This window comes from Oryza glaberrima, chromosome 1 (assembly GCF_000147395.1).
Source record: "Oryza glaberrima chromosome 1, OglaRS2, whole genome shotgun sequence".
Lineage (NCBI taxonomy): Eukaryota > Viridiplantae > Streptophyta > Magnoliopsida > Poales > Poaceae > Oryza > Oryza glaberrima.
This window is the reverse complement of record NC_068326.1, coordinates 887692-907807: the sequence shown is the minus strand read 5'-3', so window position 1 is coordinate 907807 and position 20116 is coordinate 887692. Positions and strand designations below refer to the sequence as shown.

Here is a 20116-nt window from a genome sequence, read left to right as displayed (position 1 = left end):
ATGTGAATATATCCTGCTGTAATGACTGTATGGCGTGATCATTTTAAAGTCGTCGTGAGATTAGATCATAGGCAGTCTTTCTTTTCTTTCTTTTTTTTATTCCCTCTCCCCCATTTCTTTTTGGTTTTGCATATAAATTATTTCTTTTAATACAAAGATGAGCAATCATGTTTCTTATTAAAAAAAGTGAAGATATCATCATAATATGTAGATGAATAAAAATTAAACATAATCACAATCACAGGTTGTTCAATTATTTCCATACATTTGAAAAATTATGAGATTATTAGATTATAGACTTTACGCCATCTTTTTTATCATCAGAAACTCCTTACATAAACAAGAAAGCAACATCCTATCGTCAGGGTGAAATAAGCACATACTATCTTATACAGGTTGAGGAAAAATGAACTAACGTACAAACTACCACTACACTTCAATTAAGATTTTTTTTTTTGGAACGAAGAAGATATTTTAATTTTTCAACCTGCTATGGAGCAAAGTAAAATTTGTCCATGTGTTAGATATAACCACAGTAGAAATTTCATAGAAACCATATAAATTCTATAAATTCCTGGTTTTTTTCCCAGTGCCGATCAAGTTGCTAGAATGATTTCATGAATTTGTTTGCATAACTAAACTGACTTGTCTTCAACATGCTAATCCTGGTTTCAGAATGAGAGTGACCAAGTGGCAGGTGGTGGCCACTGGGCGAGCTAACCCTGTCCACGTCTGCTCGTCGCCATGGCCTCTCGTTCCTTCCCCAGCACTGCAGCCACACACACCTGCGACTGCGAGCTCCCCGTCTCTCGCCAATGGCGGCGTTGTCGTCTGCCTCCTTGCTCCCTCCTCCTTCCACCTTCGCCCCCGTCCTCTCGCCACTCCGCAAGCCGCCGCCCCAGCACCTCGCCATCCGCGGCTCCCCCCACCGCCGTCGCGGCCGCCGCCTCTCGCTCGCCGCTTCCTCCGCCGCCTCACCGGACTTAGAGAAGGAGCCCTCGCCTTCGCCCTCGCCCTCGCCGCAGGAGAAATCCCCTGGTGATCTGTCGGTGAGTATCCTTTGCAAAGATCCCCATCTCTTTTTTTTTTCCTTTTTTTTTCTTTCCCATCAATTTCTCTTCCTAGTGATTGGTGAAAGAGTAAAAATGGTTTGGTTTTTTTTTTTATGTGGATTTAGCGTAGGCCGTGGCGGAGAGCGTGAAGGTGCTGAAGGAGGCGGCCAAGACGAGGAAGGTGCCGTCGCCGGAGTTGCTCGCGGCATTGGCCAAGATCAAGAAGGCAAAGCTCGACACATCCACCTTCTTCGAGACCCTCGGTGGGACACAGTCCCCGGGCAGGACATGGATGCTCATCTTCACTGCTAAGGTCACCAACATGCGCCTCATTGCTCGCGAGAGGAGCAGCCATTTTGGTGTTTCTGAAAGAAAATGGAAAAAATCGTGCTTGGTTGCTTAGTTGGTGGTGAAACTGAAAGAACTGAAAATGTCTTTGCAGGGTCGGCTGGAGAAAGGACAGTACTTCCCAGTGACCGCAGTCCAGCGCTTTGATGCTGCAGTAAGCTCTCTTCGTTACTTGCCATGATAATAGAATCTTTATGCTTTAGCAGCCCAGTTGCCACTTTGTTGGGGCTGAACCAAATCACTTCATGTGCAAACTACAATTCATCGACCGGCAAACATATTTCACACAATCAACCCCTCATCTTGCCATAAACTTTGAGTATAGTTTCAACTAGCAAATCAGCAACGAAACAACAATAAACACATGCATACAAGACACGGTGATTTACGTTGAAAAACCTCCTCGGTGTGAGGAGTAAAAAACCACAGGACCAACGGTTCACTCCAAGCTTCCACTATAATCAATAATTGGTACAAATGGAGTCTTCTACATCTAGAGACACATCACAACATCAACTATAACATCAAGTTACACACTTGGCATCATCAACATCAACCATCAAAGTTAACAAGAGGTATATCAACAAACAAGCAGAGAAATAGAAGATTCTGTCCTGTTCGGTTCTCAGCTGAGATCTTCCAAACCACAGATGCAAATTGCACAAAACTTGACAGAAATGATGGTCTGAGTCCCTTCAAAGTTATCCAAAAAACAGCCCAATCGGACACCATTTGATCCCTCAAACTGACATTCTACCAACTGCTAGCTCCAAACTACAACTCCTAGCTCTAAACTCCCACTCCAATGGTAGCTGGCTCCTGTGGGATTGGAGACCAGTTGAAAAGTGTTTGGCTAGTATTCAGCTCCAGATCTGAAATTAAAAAAAAATGGAAAAAAAACAATCCCTTATCTCTCGTGAATCCCTAGGTTGCCGTCCCGCGTGCGTCGCCGGTCGCGGGCCGCGCACCGTCCCCCACGCGCCACCCACCGCCGCCGCGTCGTCCCCGCACGCGCCGTCAGCCGCGCGCCTCCAAGCCGTGAGCCGTCGACCCCGCCGCCTGTGCGCCTGTCGTGGGAGAGGTGAGGGTTACAGGAGGGAGAGAGAGAGAGGGGTGATGAGGTGAGTTTGGTGTAGTTCAGTGGTATTTTTGTGTAAATATGTTAAAAAATTAGATGGTAGTGGGTCTATTAGGTTGGAGTGGAGCTGTGGAGCAGCAAAAACCCAACTCCACCCTCGTAGTTCATTTTTTAGGAGTAGCTCTGCTAACTCCACTCCCAAAAATGGAGGATCTGAACCGTTTGGCACAGTTCCGGTTCCAGGTAAGTTGGAGTTGGAAGCTAGAGCTGTGCCAAACGGGGCCTTCTTCTCCACTCTCCTCTCCCTCTCTTGTGTTTTGCTGGTTCATTCACTTTCTCAATGGATTCTGCTCTCACATCTCAATGTAGGCTAGGGTTTTTCTTCCCATCATAAAGGATGAGATAATCTCCACCATTGATCAACACATGAATCATGGCTCACATTTGGTGGACTTTTAGGCTACAATGGACTGAGAACAAAGGCTCCATAAGGAGGGAAATTTGGCCCAACAAACTCCCCCTCCCGACATCATGAAGCACCTCACTACCTTCCGAAAGTCATTGAGCCTTTGCTCTCAGCCCATTGCAGCTCAAAAGTCCAACAAATACGAGCCATTGATTCATGTGTTGATCAATGGTAGAGATTGCCTCATCCTTTGTGATGGAAAGAAAAACCCTAGCCTCCATTGAGAGAGGTGAGAGCAGAAGCCATTGAGAGAGGTGAAAGAACCAGCAAAAGAGGGAGATGAGAGTGGAGAAAAAGAGTTGCAGTTTGTTCAAGTTGGGGGGGCTCTTACCCAATCTTCATCAAGTCAGCGATTGAAGGCTCAAACGTGGTTGGATTGGCACCAAACTTGGTGAGTTTGTTCCTCACTTTGAGCACTTCAATCTGATCAGTTTGTGTGAGGATTGGTTGAGTAGAGCACCGGATTTGAGTGGTGGTTTGTCAGCTCGAGTTACTGCAGTTACAACTCTAGTACCACTTTGTTGGGGCTGAACCAAATCACTTCATGTGCAAACTACAATTCACCAACTGGCAAACATATTTCACACAATCAATCCCTCATCTTGCCATGAATTTCGAGGATAGTTTCAACTAGCAAATCAGTAGCGGAACAACAATAAACACATGCACACAAGACATGGTGATTTACGTGGAAAAACATACTCGGTGTGAGGAGTAAAAACCACGAGACCAACAGTCCACTCCAAGCTTCCACCATAATCAACAATGGGTACATATGGAGTCTTCTCTAGAACATCTAGAGGCACATCACAACAGCAGCTATAACATCAAGTTACACATTTGGCATCATCAACATCAACCATCAAAGCTAACAAGAGATATATCAACAAATAAGCAAAGAAATAGCGGATTATGTCCTTTTCGGTTCTCAGATGAGATCTCCCAAACCACAGATGCAAATTGCACTAAACTTGGCAAAAATGATGGTCTATGAGTCCCTTCCAAGATATCCAAAAAAAAAAACAGCCCAATCGGACACCGTTTGATCCCTCAAACTAACATTCTACCAACTGTTGTGCAAGCTGTAACTGCAGTAACTCGAGCTGACAAACCACCACTCAAATCCGGTGCTCTACTCAACCAATCCTCACACAAACTAATCAAATTAAAGTGCTTAAAGTGAGGAACAAACTCACCAAGTTTGGTGCTAATCCAACCACGTTTGAGCCTCCAATCGCTGACTTGATGAAGATCGGGTAAGAGCCCCAAGCTGAACAAACTGCCACTCTTATTCTCCACTCTCCTCTCCCTCTCTTGTGTTTTGTTGGTTCTTTCACTTCCTCAATGGCTGCTGCTCTAACCTCTCTTAATGGAGGCTAGGGGTTTTCTTCCCATCACAAAGGATGAGGCAATCTCCACCATTAATCAACACATGAATCAATGGCTCACATTTGTTGGACTTTTGGGCTGCAATGGGCTGAGAGCAAAGGCTCCATGTGGAGGGAAATTTGGCCCAACACCATGCACAAACCTGACAGCACAGATGTTGTAGTTTAATGTTTTTACTGCTTACTGTTTCCTGAACACTGAAAGAAACCCCCTTTGTAAACCACCTTCTGTGATACTACCGTGGTAACTATTTGATACTGATAAAGACAGGGAACCGACAAACTTAACCTGAATTTGCTGCAAAAGGCTTCATTGTTCTTGAAATTTGCAAATGTTTGCTACTGTTATCTGCTATATACTGTGTTATTCATCCACATCTCCTGAACCTGTACAGGGAAAGAGGATTGAGAATGGCGTGTATTTGGGGCCTGTTGGGTCCTTAACCTTTGAGGGGAGGCTGTCATGGAAGAAGAAGATACTCGCATTCATCTTCGAGCGGGTTCGCATAAAGGTCGGCCCTTTCGGCCCCCTCGAAATCGGCCTCGGAGGTGGCGATGATGGTAGGGAGCCGAGCACAAAGGACCCTTTCTTTGTGTGGTTCTATGTTGATGAGGAAATCGCTGTGGCACAAGGCAGAGGAGGGGGAGTGGCTTACTGGTGCAGATGTAAGCGTGTTCCATGAACTCTGAAGATTCAGTTCAGTCATCATTCCAGGATGTTCAGTTCAGTTTATGTATAGATAATTTTTCATCTTCTACATGTGTAAAAAAACGAAGTATTGAAAATGATACCAGTTCGATGATGTCTGCCTGTACCTGTAAATTGTGTTGGTATAGAATGCCAAACGATTGAGCATAGATGCAAAGCATATGGAGTATATTATGAGATAATTGACCATCATCCCCTTGTGATTACTGAACCCGGCGGCTTTCACAGATTTTCCTGGAAGCATGGAAGTCTAATGCCTTTCTCTGGAACCATCGAAGATCATGTGATGGCAGTGCTGATTGTTGCATAATACTGTAGTAGTGAAATAGTAGTGAGGGCTGCTACCCCACGGTATTCCGTTGCTCCTAGCAGTCACGGGATAACTAAAATCTCGAGAGATTTAATACGCATCATCAATTTCGTGGGGAGGCCCACGCTATCCTGCGATTCCACCTTATCCAATCCTCCCTGGTATCTTGGGTAAGGTACCGAGGTGGTACCTGGTACACTGGTATTCACTGGTACCCTGTATCGACCGATACCTGGTACACCCTGGTATCGACTGATACCCGGTACCCTGGGTATCGAGCTGATACCTAGGTATCGACTGATACCTGGTACACTCTGATATCGACTGATACCCGGTACCCTGGGTATCGAGCTGATACCTAGGTATCAGGCCTTGGTACCTAGGTATCAGGTCTTGGTACCTAGGTATCGACTGATACTTGGTACCCTGGGTATCGAGCTGATACCTAGTTATCAAGGCTTGGTACCTAGGTATCAGGCCTTGGTACCTGGGTATCAGCGTGATATCCCAAGAGAGAGGAGGAGAAGGAGGAGTCGCGGGTTAGGGAAGTCGAGCAGCGGGGCGGCGGCGGTGGAAGAGGAAGAGGAGGCGATAGATCTGGTGCCTACCTTGTGCCATTCTGTCGCTCGTCGTCGTGCCTCGCTCCAAACCGTCGAACCCGTGGCTCCATCGACACCGCCTAGAGCAGCTCCTCGTCGCTCATGTTGTGCCAAGCGCTCGCCCCCGGTGGCCGCGTCCACCGCTCCCCGACCGTAGGAGGCGCCAGCGCCGCCAAGGAGGAGGAGGGCGGCAGCGGCGAGGAAGCTACCGACAAGAACGACGAAGAGGAGGAGCGCCTTGAGGAGCTTGATGGGGAGGCTTCTCGACGGCGGCCGTCGCCCGTGGTGGTCGGGAGCTCCGCCAGCTGTCGTCTAGGTCGTCCGCGGGGGCTGGTGATGACGGCGCCGCCGTCGTTGTCGTCGCTGTCGTTGCCGCCGCCATCGTCGCCGTCGTTGCCGCCGTCACCGTCGTTGTCGTTGCCGCCGTCGCCGTCGTCGTCGTTGCTGCCGTCGTCGTCACCGTCGTCGCCGCCTCCGTGCTCATGGGTGGTAGTCACAGAGAGAGGGATCGAGTGGAGGGGAAAAGAGAGAGAGAGTGAGTGGAGGGGAAGAGACACAGGAAGAGGGGAAGAGGAGATAAGGCAGTAGTACTATTCCGTCTCCACGGAATACCATACGATAGATTTTCTGATTAGTACTAGGTATGAGTAACACGCAGATAACATGTCTGAAAACAACAAGTATAGTAGTGCTTTTGTTACATTTGTTAAATTTAAGGGGGTAAAAAGCATCCAACTTTTTGAGCAGATGATCGAAGGTTATTGGAAGCAGTTAGCTCCTGGAAACTTCGTATGGAATTATATACGGTTTCCACAGCTGCCGGCTTACTTCTACTTCCTTGTCTTCTTCTGAAAACCTTTGCAAAGATCACTATAATTTTGGTCAAATTCAACTATATGCTGGGACATTCTAATTTTTTTAACCGAATACTACCTTTTCTTTTCGATCCGCGTATTTGAATTGACTTGTAGCATATGAGGCTATAAATATGCATCTCATTTCATTTCATCTCACCCAAGGTTGTTCCAAAAATTTGGGAGTTCGAACTTCGAACGACTCGGCGCTCCATTCTGCCCACCGGCGGTGATCTCCACCCCCGCGGAGATGGGAACGGAGGCCGCAGCTCCGGCGAGGGCCATGGGCCCCACCAAGCTCGCGTACTTCGATGACATGTGGGCCCTCAGCTCCACCGCCACCGTCGTCTCCCTCCTCCAGGTTCCCCTCTCCTCTCCTCAGGATCTTGCCCCATCCATGTGCACGAACAAGCGGCCGTACTGTAGAGCGCGCGCAAAACCCTAGAGCCTGACTAGACTAAGCCCCTGGTGTCTCGTCGGCAGGAGGAGGGGGGCCGGCGAGCGGTGTTGGTGGACTCCACCGTCTTCTACCCGCAGGGCGGCGGCCAGCCGGCCGACACCGGCGTCATCTCCGCTGGCGGCGGCGCCAGGTTCATCGTCGATGATGTGCGGATGAAGGATGGAGTGGTGAGAACCGAGAACTCGAAAAGGATACAAGCTTGCTGAGGATGTTGGATTTATTTTTTTTTAGGCTAATTGAGTATTTGTGCTGGTAAATCAAGGTTTTCCACTATGGGAGATTTGAGGATGCTGGAGATGGATGCAATTCCGGGTTCAGTGAAGGGCAGAGCGTTAGCTTGGAAGTCGATGCGGAACGCCGCAACTTAAATTCCAGGTGTGCACGGTGTAAACTTGTATTGAGACGCCAAGAAATTTTACTGAAATCGTCAAGCTTGAAGTCTATAACTCCATATCAACCAAACTACATCTTCTCATTTATTCATACTGTCGCTGTTAATTAATTGCTGGCATGATAACTATTGCATGATTTTAGTGATTTGGATATGAATTTCCATTAGGATGCTATGTTGGGATGATGTTGTATCAGCAATACCTCATGGAAGAAGTTTGCGTTAATCATCATCGTTTCATCATGTTTTATTTGCTATGTGCATTTCCTTTCAAAAAAAATAATTGCTATGTGCATTTGCAGACCTATTAGCTTCTTGTTGAATTGTCGTGCTGAACCTGTGATGTTTGCTTGCAGGCTTCATTCTGCAGGGCATTTGATAGACATCTGCATGAGCAATATTGGCTTATCACATTTCGACCCTGGGAAAGGACATCATTTCCCTGATGGGTATGGTTGCTTGTTTTGGATGCTTTATTCTGTTGCTCCATAACAACAATTGATTACTCTTGGCCTTTGCGTCCAACTTATCATGTGTTCTCAAACTAATTTGGTTGTAGTTAGATTATTGTGTGCACAATTAAGTGTTCTTTGTTCACTGCAGACCTTTCGTTGAGTATAAAGGAGTCATTCCACCAGATCAGTTGCAGGATAAGAAAAACGAGTTGGAAAAAGAAGCAAATGAGTTAATTACTAAAGGAGCAAAAGTAAGACACACGAAGCTGTTCTTGTTGAAGTTTATAATGTTTATCTTGTGACTTCAATTTTTTACACTTGATGCAGGTATTAGCTTATATTTTACCTTATGAGGAGGCAGCTCAATTGTGTGGAGGTGCTCTGCCTAGCTACATTTCAAAAGTTAGTCCTATGTTCCTTTTTTCAGAAGCATTTGTTTTGGACTTTTGGTTGTACTAATTATAAATTCGCTCAAAATCATGGTTAGTTTTTGTATATTCTAATGGATTCTCCATAGTTATTCCAGTTTACTTTCCTCGCAACAGTTGCAGAAACATTTCCTTAAATGTGGAGTGTTGAGTTCGTCCTATATGTGAACCCATCATGAACTATCATAGAAACTGTCTGAAATAACGAAATGATAGTGTGATACTATTAAGTTCCAATTCTTTTTCTTTATATCATAAATTCTGAGTAGTGTTATGAATCATGTCACCTTTATTTTTGTTTCTAATTTATTTCATGAATTATTATAATTGTTTGTGGCCTAATGTTTTTGTTTCAGGATAGCACCCCTCGCATTGTGAAATTTGGTGATTATCCTGGTGGCCCTTGTGGTGGTACACATGTTGCCGATATCTCTATCATCAACAACATAAAGGTAATGCTTATTGATGGTGTATATTTCGGTGCTATTTTTCACTGGTTGGATTTTCTCAGAGTTTTACAAAATTCCTGAAGGCTTAATCACAAATCATAAAGCAGTGAAAAATGGTAATCAATCATGATTATCAGTTTGAAACCATCCAGCACAAAGACTGGAACAGTTTAGTGGCATCTGTGCATTCAGATGTATTTAATTAGTACTACCTTTTTTTTTTTTTCATATTGCTAGTTGATGCATGAATCGATGATCTTCGTGTCCATTCATCTGTCCTTAATTTGTTTTCTGCAAACCATTACTTTGGTGCTGCCTTTCTATGGCAGATGACTGAATATTTGTGATTTGTACTAGGGATGAAAATGGAGCGGATACGGACGGATAATGCTCGTACCATATTCGTTTTCATATTTTTTACCGGATACGAAAACGAATACGGATACCTCGAATACGGAAACAAATACGGATTATCTCGAATACGAATAAGAATCGAATATGATCGGACACGATACGGAAACAATTTTTTCTCGGAACACGAAAACTAACTCAACTTCTAATAGAAACAAATATCAACATATATAATTAGCTCATTTTATATAAAATGAAGTATAATTTATAAATATTTGTTAAAATTTAAATAATATTAATAGTATGGACTAGTGTTAAGAGATAAACTACTATTAAAATCTATAAAGGTATATTGAGTTAGAAAGAAATGGGGTATGTCTAATGGCTTATGCGGATATCCAAATAGCACTGTTCACCGGATATCCGAATTATTATCCGTATCCGACGGAAACCCCGATACCATATCCGTATTCGTATCCGGGAGGAAATATCCGTATTCGTATCCGTATCCGAACTATCCGAGAATTATCCGATCCGAAAGGTATCCGTATCTGTTTTTGTCCGGAGCGGACGGAAACTATCTGCTCCGTTTTCATCCCTAATTTGTACCTTGCCCTTATATAAACCTTGGATTTGGAGATTGATCTAATTTGCAATGTTTCAGGTCACAAACATAAGAGTCAAGAAAGGCCTCACCAAAGTCTCCTACAGTGTCAGTCTATGATTCTTTTTACCCATGCATTTGGCACCTGGAATTTGTCAGAGGAGTGAAGAGGCAAACATTCAGTGAAATCAGAAGGCTGATACCAAATGATTTTTTTTAAAAAATCTAGGTTTAGACAAAGAGTAATTACATGTAATATTTTGGAAAGCACTGTTAGTTCTATGCTAAATTTCGTGTCACATCACTATATGTAACTTCCTGTACCACCATGGACTATATGTGTCTTTTTCCTGAATTATATCCAGGAAATTGCACTAGATTAGATTTGCTGGTTTAATCTTCAGATTGTTGTTCTGAATTGATCAGTCTTCGATGACAGATTTTTTTTTGTGTGAATTTAGCAGAAGAAAAAGAAGAAGAGAAAAACACTTGTAAGTAAAATCGGTCTAATTTTATAATTTTCATCCTAATTATTTGGAAAAGGGAACGAAATTCCGAAACCTTATCCTAAACTCGTCTTCTTCTTCCACCTCCCGCTTATATTTGGCTACGCCCCAACCTCCCCATCACGACTCCTCTCCCTCCTCCGCTCCCAACCCCGATGGCGGTAGCGATGATGCAGACGCCGCTCCAGCTCCGGCTGCAGCCGCGGCCCCCGGCCGTTGTTGCTGCCCGCCACCGCCGCCGCCTGCAAAGCGGGTTCCCGCCGCCGAATCCGCGGCGAGGTGGTGGGTGGTGCCGCTGCTGCGCGAACGCCGACGCCGGGAAGGCGCAGGCGCAGGCGAGGAGGGCGTACCCGTACGACGAGATCGAGCCGAGGTGGCAGAGGCACTGGGAGGAGCACCGCACGTTCCGCACCCCGGACATCGGCCACGGCCTCGACACCTCCAAGCCCAAGTGCTACATCCTCGACATGTTCCCCTACCCCAGGTTTGCTGCTTCACTTGCTTCAGCTTACTATGCTTTCTGTGCTGCTACATTGGCTCTGCAATGGTGTAATCGGGTTAAGCTTGATCTGAGACCATGTAGTGCGAAACTTGGATAGTTGGATTACTTCTTACTTGGATCAATTAGATGCATAAACTCATCGAAAATTGTATGATTGGATTAGATACATGCTGTTCGTTGTACATGATTGTGCAATTTTTTTTTTTTGTGCAGTGGAGCTGGGCTGCATGTTGGGCATCCCCTTGGGTACACGGCAACTGACATCCTGTCGAGGTTCAAGCGCATGCAAGGCTTCAATGTGTTGCATCCGATGGGATGGGATGCATTTGGTCTTCCTGCGGAGCAGTATGCTATCGAGGTTTTTACTCTTTCTTGTGGGACTTGGTCATTTAGCCTATTCTTCTTTATAGCGTGCTGATGCGTTGCTATGATCTGACCGATTTACATTTTGCACAGACGGGAACCCACCCTAAGATTACCACTGAACGGAACATCAATCGATTCCGCTCACAGGTGTCATATTTATATTTTGAAACCTTTTTAATTGATGTCACGGTAGCAAGTAAACTGAAGCCATCATGCTTTCATTTTTGGTTAGCAATTACATATGTTACTACTGTATTTTGGTGGTAGTTTTTCACTAGGTTGCGTTAAAAAAATAGAGCATGTTTGCTGCATTTAGCTTCTGCTACTGAGTTCCTAATGCTTTATCAGTTCATCCATATTGCAAAGGTGGAGTAATACTAATCAACCATAAAATGCAGGTTATATGATGTAAAATAATTAGGTAAATCATACATTCTGATGCTTGCTTTGATTGACCATACTGATTAATTCTCATCAGGAATACCCATAGTTCATAGCCTGAGAGCCTAATGCAGTGCTGAAGAAATACTTGATTTGCATCAGTAGCTTAGTTTGCCACTAATTTGCTCCTTCATTGATTACCAATCGTTTATTTGGAGCATACGCTTTCTGGTGTTGCAGCTCAAATCGTTAGGTTTTTCATATGACTGGGATCGTGAAATTTCCACAACGGAACCGACTTACTACAAATGGACACAATGGATTTTCCTTCAACTACTGAAAAGAGGACTGGCCTATCAGGTTAATGCTACTAGTATCCTTGCTTGTCCAATTTTTTGAATTTCAAACATGTCATGTTTATTGTTTGATACATTTCCTGTTTCGCATCTCCTTTATTTGAACTGATCATCTGCTCTGTACCATTCATTTTAGGATTCTGTTATGTTCTTAGTGTTGTATTTGTGGTTTTCAATGATTTTTAGGCTGGCATTGCTATCTTACAATCAGGCTGAGGTACCGGTTAATTGGTGCCCTGCTCTTGGAACTGTTCTGGCGAATGAAGAAGTAATAGATGGTGTCAGTGAACGTGGTGGTCATCCTGTTATACGAAAGGTATGTTTTAGAATCTGCACTATATTGTCAGTTTAGCCTTTTCTTCCATCTATACTCTTTCGTGTCAAAGTACCTGTTGCTAAGAACCTGTATGGAAAATAAAGTATACCACTGTGATCGATTTTTATATTTTGTTGTATAGCCAATGCGCCAGTGGATGCTGAGGATTACATCTTATGCTGATCGACTTCTTGAAGATTTGGATGAACTTGATTGGCCTGAGAGCATCAAAGAAATGCAAAGAAACTGGATAGGGAGATCAGAAGGCGCTGAGCTTGAATTCTCAGCTGTGGACAAGGAAGGGCACGATCTAGGTGCTAATTTGTTAGTTTACACAACAAGACCTGACACAATTTTTGGTGCAACGTGTGTATTCTGGATCCTTTCTTTAATTTGCACAAAATTATTAGTCTTCTCTTAGATGGTCAATGTTAAATTACACCTTTTCTGTTGCAGATATGTTGTTCTGGCACCCGAGCATTCTCTATTGTCATCTCTAATTTCTGAGGAACAACGTGTACATGTATGTTTTTTTGGTCCCTTTTCTCACCATTACCATTATCATGTTTAGAAGCATAATATAGACTAACTGGAAAAGCAGGTAGAGGAATACATAGAACTCACAGCAAGAAAGAGTGAACTGGAAAGAACTGATCTTCAGAAGGAAAAAACTGGAGTTTTTAGTGGTTCTTATGCTAAGAACCCAGCAACTGGGGAGATAGTTCCAATATGGGTGGCAGATTATGTTTTAGGAAGGTTTGTCAAAACATCTTTGCCTCCTGTGTACCCAGAAGTTACATTGTGCATCATCATCTTCATCTTCGAAACAAAAATGATGCTATTAACTCTACACTGTAGGTTGCCAGAGGGCATGGTAATTCAACATCTTAAAATAAATACACACTTTATGCTACTTACTGTAATGTTAAACAGAACAGTCTGAATGTGGAGCTGTCACATACATTCTCTGCTTTAGGTTCTCAATGAAGATTATTTTGATTTTCCTTGTTATGATTAGTATATTTTTTTTAAACCATTTCTTCATTTGGAAGTTGGAATTTGCTTTTATTCAGATGCATGTGAAGGGGTCTGGCAGAGTTGTTTTTCATGACTCATGGAAATTGACCACTGAATTGCGGGGTGTTATCCCACACTCGCAGTAAATTTAACAATTATCTGAGGAAATGAAAAACCTACTTTTATACTTGTTAGTTTTGCATGCTCTAAATTTTAAATGCTACCTTGCAGCTATGGCACTGGGGCTATCATGGCTGTGCCTGCACATGACTCATGTGACCATGAATTTGCCTTGAAATATAAACTTCCAATCATTAAGGTTGTAAGTCCACTCAATGGCAATTGTGACTCTGAGGAGGCATATGCAGATGATGGTATCATGATAAACTCATCCAGTTCTTCATCTGGATTAAATATTGATGGTATGCTTTCCAAGGATGCTGCTTTGAAAGTTACTGAATGGGTAGAGGCTAATGGCTTTGGAAAGAAAAAGGTGCATTCTTTATCCCACTTCATCATGTAACAGCCTTCTTCATGCTACTTCTTTCACTATAAAATAATTAAGCAAACCCAACTATCAGGTGAACTACAAGCTTCGAGATTGGCTCTTTGCTAGACAGCGTTATTGGGGTGAACCTTTCCCTGTGATTTACCGTGATGATACCAATGAAATGCTGCCCCTTCAAGAAAACCAGTTGCCTTTAACTCTTCCTGAATTGGATGATTTCACTCCAACTGGTACTGGAGAGCCTCCTCTGACCAAGGCAACAGATTGGGTATGTGTTGTTAGCAGTTTGGTACTAACAATTTGTTGCTTCTTTTGTAATGACTGAGAACACTCCTAGTCAGTATGTTTCTATCAATCATATCGGAATTGAATGATGAGATCTAATTTAAACTACTACCTGTTAGTATATTTATATTTATATGTTCGGCAAAGTTGGCATGGAGATGTGTTTTGAGGTTTTAGTCCCCCTTACTTTTGCTTATACATAGCAAATCTATTAAAAGGTTTTGCTGCCTTTTTAGGTTAAAACCGTAGAACCTTTGTCTGGGAAGCCTGCTAGAAGGGAAACAAGCACCATGCCACAATGGGCTGGATCATGCTGGTAACTTATTCATGACACAATTTCAATAATTTTATAACAATTTACATAATTGACTCCAAATAGACTGCGTCTGTCAATGTTTGTTTTAACTAGCAAAATGCCCTGCTTCGCTACGGGTAAAGGAACTGTTAAATTCTATAAAGTACACCGTTAACATGTATATAATAATGTTCCAAGATAGGTAAATTATTTATTGCGCTAATGATAATCAAGATGGATAAAAATATTCCTGCTTAGCTCGCATCGTGAAAGAAAAAAAGATAAAATTGAATTAGAACATATTAAAGTCTAATTAAATGAAATATAAATTTTCTGTAATATTTGGGTATTTTTTAAGTAGGTAGGTATATAATTAAATTAATTTATAAGTAAAGTAAGTGTGAGAAATAAAATGTTATGGTTGGATTTAATTTTTATTAAATTTTCTATATCATTAATTACACTCATTGAAATTTTCTTGGAATTTACGTAGCTTAATTGCTAATTTTGATAATACAAACATCATTTTAGTATTTATTTAAATAAAAATCTAAATAAAAATTCTTTTATCTCTATGGGCCTTTTTCAGCCCACTTTCTTCTTCAGCCTACAAGCGACCAAAGTCTAATTTATATCCCTATACTCTTCCTTTCGCTTGCTGGACTATTGGCCCGCGTGCGGCCCAAGTGGTGCGGCCCAAACCCTCGATCGATCTCAGCCGTTCATTTTGATGGACGGCTCAGATAATTTTGAAATGGATGAAACCCTAACCCTAACCCTCCCCCTCCCCCTCCCCCTCCACCCAGCCGAGCCGGCCGCCTCCCCCGCCCCCAACACCGGCTCTCCCCCTCCCCTCCCCTCCGGCGCCCCCCTTCCCCGCCCCCGACGCCGCCTTTCCCGCTCCCCTACGGCGGCCCCCTCCCCCCCAGCCGAGCCGGCCGCCTCCCCCGCCCCCGACGCCGCCTCTCCCCCTCCTCCTCTCCCCACCGGCGCCGCTTCCTCTCCCCTCCCCTCCGGCGGTGCCGCTCCCTCTCCCCCTCTCCCTTCCGTCCCACCGGCACGGCGCGGGCGACGGCGGGGTGCGGCGGCGACGGTGGACCGCTCCCTCTCCCTCCCGTCGGCACGGCGCGGGCGACGGCGGGGTGCGGGGTATGGCGCGGGCGACGGCAACGGCGGGGTGCGGGGTGCGGGGTGTGGGCGGCACGGCGACGGCGGGGTGCGGCGGAGACGGCGGAGATGGCCGTCCCTCCCTCCCCCGCTCCCTCTCCCCGTCGGCCTCGACGGCGACGGCGCCCTCTCAACGGCGGCGTCGACGGCGTTGGCTTCGTCCGAGGGTGGATCCGTCGGCGGTGGCGGCCACCGCGGGCGGATCCGGCAGCGGCGCTCCCTCCGCCGCCTCTCTTCTCCCTCCGGCGGCGGTGGAGGCGTCGGCGGCCGCCGATTTTTTTTTTTTTTTTTGCAATTTTTTTCCATGGCTATTGCTAACCGAATCGGATTGTGTATGGACGAAAAACGGACGAAAATTAGATGTGACGACCGGAAAAATACGAATATTTATATTAGTTATAGATATAGATTATAGATATATCAATTGCTAACGCTATCGCACTCGAAAATCTTTATTGCCATGTTGAAATATGCTCTTAAATTTACAAGTGGCTTCTAAACCCTAACATTCAATGTTTTCAGGTATTATTTAAGATTTATGGATCCTCAAAATGCCAGTATGTTGGTTGACAAGGCAAAAGAGAGGTGCTCCTTCTTTCATATGACCTCAGTAAGGGATATCATGTATTCTGTTACTTATTCTTTTCCCTTTTTTTGGCATCATGCAGTTATTGGGGCCCAGTTGACATCTATGTTGGTGGTGCTGAACATTCTGTCTTGCATTTGCTTTATGCAAGATTTTGGCATAAGGTTCTGACTTCTCTTTTTCCATGGACAAATATCTGCTCTTTGATAATTCTATCGGATGCTACTAGCAAGTTTTTGACGTGCAAATATATACAAACCATTTAGTTTATCTTGTTGATCGTGTCTGTTTGTTCAATTGTATTAGATTTTGCTGCTTCAATATGATTTTTTTCCCGAGGGGACTGACTTATTCTTAAGAAATCCGGGTACAGGCGGTTACTTTCTCGGTTGCATTGTTTTTTTTCTTTTGAGTAAACTTATTTGCATTTGTTTTTCCTCCCAGCTTATGCCATTAATTTGTTTTTATTTCTGTACTCTGTAGCATGCAAATCTACTGGTTCCTTTTGGCATTCCTTATCTTCAAACTAACTGATTTCTATGTTAGGTTCTTTATGATATTGGCGTAGTTTCCACTAAAGAGCCCTTCAAGTGCCTGATAAATCAAGGATTGATTCTAGGAGAAGTAGGTGAAACTATTACCTCCAAAAGTTGCCCATGTTCGTTACTATCTTGTGCATGTGTTCCTAACAGGTAATATCATAACAGGTTGAATATACTGCATATAGAGACAATAAAGGGAGATGGGTTTCTGCAGATTCCAACTCAAGTTTGATTGATTGCTACCAAGAAAAAGTACCTGCAGATAAGGTGGGCTCTGGTACATTTATAACTTTATTCAATTGGCATGATAAAAGTTTTTTAGTTTGATTTTTTTTCTTTCTTCTATGTTTTTAAAGGTCACAAAAGTTGGAGATCATTATGTACTGAAGGATGATGCAAACATACGTCTAAACGCTCGTGCTTATAAAATGAGTAAAAGTCGAGGAAATGTCATCAACCCAGATGACGTGGTTTCAGAATATGGTGCTGATTCTCTCCGCTTATATGAAATGTTCATGGGACCACTGAGGTATGCATCCATATTACAGATGAAGTTACAGCCATTTTAGAAAGCTGACAGAATATCTGATGTACACAGAGATTCAAAAACATGGAGCACTGGTGGAATTGAAGGTGTGCATAGATTTCTAGGAAGGACATGGAGACTCGTAGTTGGTACACCATTACCAGATGGATCATATGGAGTTGGAACTACGGTTACTGATGAGGAACCAACCTTGGATCAGCTCCGAGTTCTTCACAAATGCATTGCAAGAGTACGTCACAGTTGACAGCATGATCACATAACATCTTTTCACTAATTCACTCTGAAATGAAAGCCATTCAAAATTTTAGGTTTACTAGCAGTTTGGTTTGGAAATTTGTACAGTTTTACCAAGTTCCCGGCACATAATTCCTATACATGACATGCCCTTTGGGGAATATAAATTCTATTAATTAATTTTACAGCCTGTGCCACCATTTCAATTATTTTTGTACCTTTTATGCTTCCAATATTGAGATGGATTAGTTGTAATGGTACTTTGCAACTGTTCCCCTATCAGTTATCCTGTGAAAAGCTTTGCCTATGTACTGACTATTTCAAGATTGTATCATCACACAATTCTCAGGGTCTCCTTACTGCTAAACATGATTATGCACTGATAATTTTTTTCCTGTAGTTGTGCTGATGTGATTGGTGATTGATGACTATAATGTATTGTTATGTTTTATAGGTCACAGAGGAAATTCAAGAAACAAGATTTAACACTGCAATTTCTGCAATGATGGAATTTGTGAATGCTGCATACAAGGTAACCTTAAGTAATGTTTACATGCATAGTTTCATACTTTTAAATGAAGTTGTTGCCGTCATTTATATAATTTTATTGCATATCCATTTTGTAGTTGCCTACACATTATCTATTTAAGTTCCATGCCAGATGACTTTGCTATTAAATAGCCAGCATAATGTTTTGTATACACTGTTCCCATATGAACATAAGTTTAAAAAATGTGTCTGCTTTGTTAAAATTCAAGTTATTTGCCTGGAATTTCCAAAATGTTTTGCTCGGATTATTTTACCGTATGTCTCCATTGTTATATCATCGCTAGTCAATGATTAGGTTGTATTCAGGAGGCAAGGTTCCCAACTGACACGGAAAACGAAGCACACGATTATGGTGAGATTAATTAAGTACTAACCTAAAAAAACTTGAAAAATGGATTAATATGATTTTTAAAGCAACTTTCATAGAAAACTTTTGCAAAAAATACACTATTTAGCATTTTCAAAAGCGTGCGCGCGGAAAACGAGGGAAATGAGTTGGGAAAGAGGGGAAAAGAATACAGCCTAAGGCAGGAATATGGAGCTGGTGTTTGTACTGCAGTTATTCAAATCCAAGCAAGCTTATATATGTGCTTTCGTGCAGCAAGGCTTAAAATGTGCTTAAGAACTTTTGTGCCTGTACTTCTTCATTTTCTGCTTAGCACTTGGTAAATTGGCACAGAACCTCTTGCAATTTATAAACCTGATGTCAGTAAAACCCAATAGGATGTCTTGAGTATTCAAATTGAAGTGCAAAAGAATGGAAGATGAGATCAGTTTAACATGGCATTGGCAACAAAACCTGTACTCTGGTAGACGTGTTTTTTTACTTCTCTCATTGTGCTTTCTTCTTACAGTGGGACACCCAACCAAAGTCAGTTATTGAATCCTTTATTCTGTTGCTTTCGCCTTTTGCACCACACATGGCTGAGGAGCTTTGGTTTCGCCTTGGGAACTCAAGATCATTGGCCCACGAGCAATTTCCAGAGGTAACCCTAAACATTCCATGCTTCTGCACATCAGCCAGAAAGTGTGCAAACCTTCCATGGTGTTCTACATGTCTGATATTAAAAGTTCTACCTATGGGTATGATATAAACTCTTCCATGGATTACCATAAATTTTAGCGAATTTTTTCTTTTCTGTCAGGGAAAAAGTGAGTACTTGAAAGAATCAAAGCTCGTGCTTCCAGTGCAAATCAATGGGAAGACCAGGGGTACAATTCTTGTCGACAAAGAGTGCTCTGAGGATGATGCATTCCAAATAGCAGCCTCCGACGAGAAACTCTCCAAATATTTGACTGGGAAGGGCATCAGGAAGAGAATTTATGTGCCTGGAAGGATTCTTAATGTTATACCTAGATAAACAGAAGGCAAGGACCTGATTATCGATCCAGCGTTGCCATCGATCTTCGTTGAAGGCCTGGCTGAGTAGTTGTAGATATTATTGAGACATTAGAAATGTGTAAATTTCCATTCTTTTGTAGCATTTGTAGTTGTTGGCATGCAACTTTTGTGATACTACTGCATGTGGTCATAGTTTTCATTTTACAATGATTTTGTTCTCTCAGAATACAATTTTCACGGGATGAGAAGCTTTTTTTAAGCGAGTGAAATGCAAGGTTACTCTAGTTTGCACCACAAAAGTACTATCAAACCTAACAATCACCGTGTTTAGATTCAAATTTTTCTTTAAACTTCCAACTTTTTCCATCACATCAAACTTTTCTACTCACATAAACTTTCAACTTTTCCGTTACATCTTTCCAATTTTAACCAAACTTCCAATTTTGACATGAACTAAATACAGCCAATATATATTTATTAATATCTATTTTCCAGTTTCTGGACTTCTGTTGTGTACTGTTCAGTCGCATATACGCAAGGAGGATTTGACAATGAGCAAAACCCTCCATGTTGATCTTCCAACAAGGTGTTGAACGACCAAATAATACTGGAGCTGTATTCTCTGGAGTCTTAACACCAAAGAAATCAACTGTTGCACTGATGCAAAACCCTACC

General features: G+C 42.9%; 3 protein-coding genes across 3 annotated transcripts; all 3 read left to right on the top strand.

Annotated features, from left to right (window-relative positions):
* The first annotated feature begins 711 nt into the window (after positions 1-711).
* LOC127760870 (uncharacterized) lies at positions 712-5223 on the top strand. The gene is made up of 4 exons (XM_052285194.1): positions 712-1049; positions 1183-1365; positions 1495-1554; positions 4728-5223. Exons 1-4 carry the CDS (start codon positions 816-818, stop codon positions 5013-5015), a joined length of 765 nt encoding a protein of 254 aa, XP_052141154.1. The 5' UTR covers positions 712-815; the 3' UTR covers positions 5016-5223.
* A 1668-nt stretch (positions 5224-6891) lies between these two features.
* Positions 6892-10360, top strand: LOC127771765 (uncharacterized). Its single transcript, XM_052297703.1, has 8 exons — positions 6892-7165; positions 7288-7431; positions 7527-7639; positions 8012-8104; positions 8259-8361; positions 8438-8512; positions 8895-8990; positions 10003-10360. Exons 1-8 carry the CDS (start codon positions 7055-7057, stop codon positions 10060-10062), a joined length of 795 nt encoding a protein of 264 aa, XP_052153663.1. The 5' UTR covers positions 6892-7054; the 3' UTR covers positions 10063-10360.
* Positions 10361-10570: 210 nt separating this feature from the next.
* On the top strand, positions 10571-19740 carry LOC127771756 (leucine--tRNA ligase, chloroplastic/mitochondrial). The gene is given in 21 exon segments (XM_052297694.1): positions 10571-10932; positions 11164-11308; positions 11407-11463; positions 11938-12057; positions 12265-12369; positions 12512-12735; positions 12826-12892; positions 12971-13125; positions 13618-13879; positions 13968-14162; positions 14416-14495; positions 16164-16226; positions 16310-16391; positions 16774-16851; positions 16935-17036; positions 17126-17298; positions 17368-17545; positions 18005-18082; positions 18954-19085; positions 19245-19451; positions 19453-19740. Coding segments are annotated over 21 exon segments (2859 nt in total). The 5' UTR covers positions 10571-10603; the 3' UTR covers positions 19480-19740.
* Positions 19741-20116: the final 376 nt, after the last annotated feature.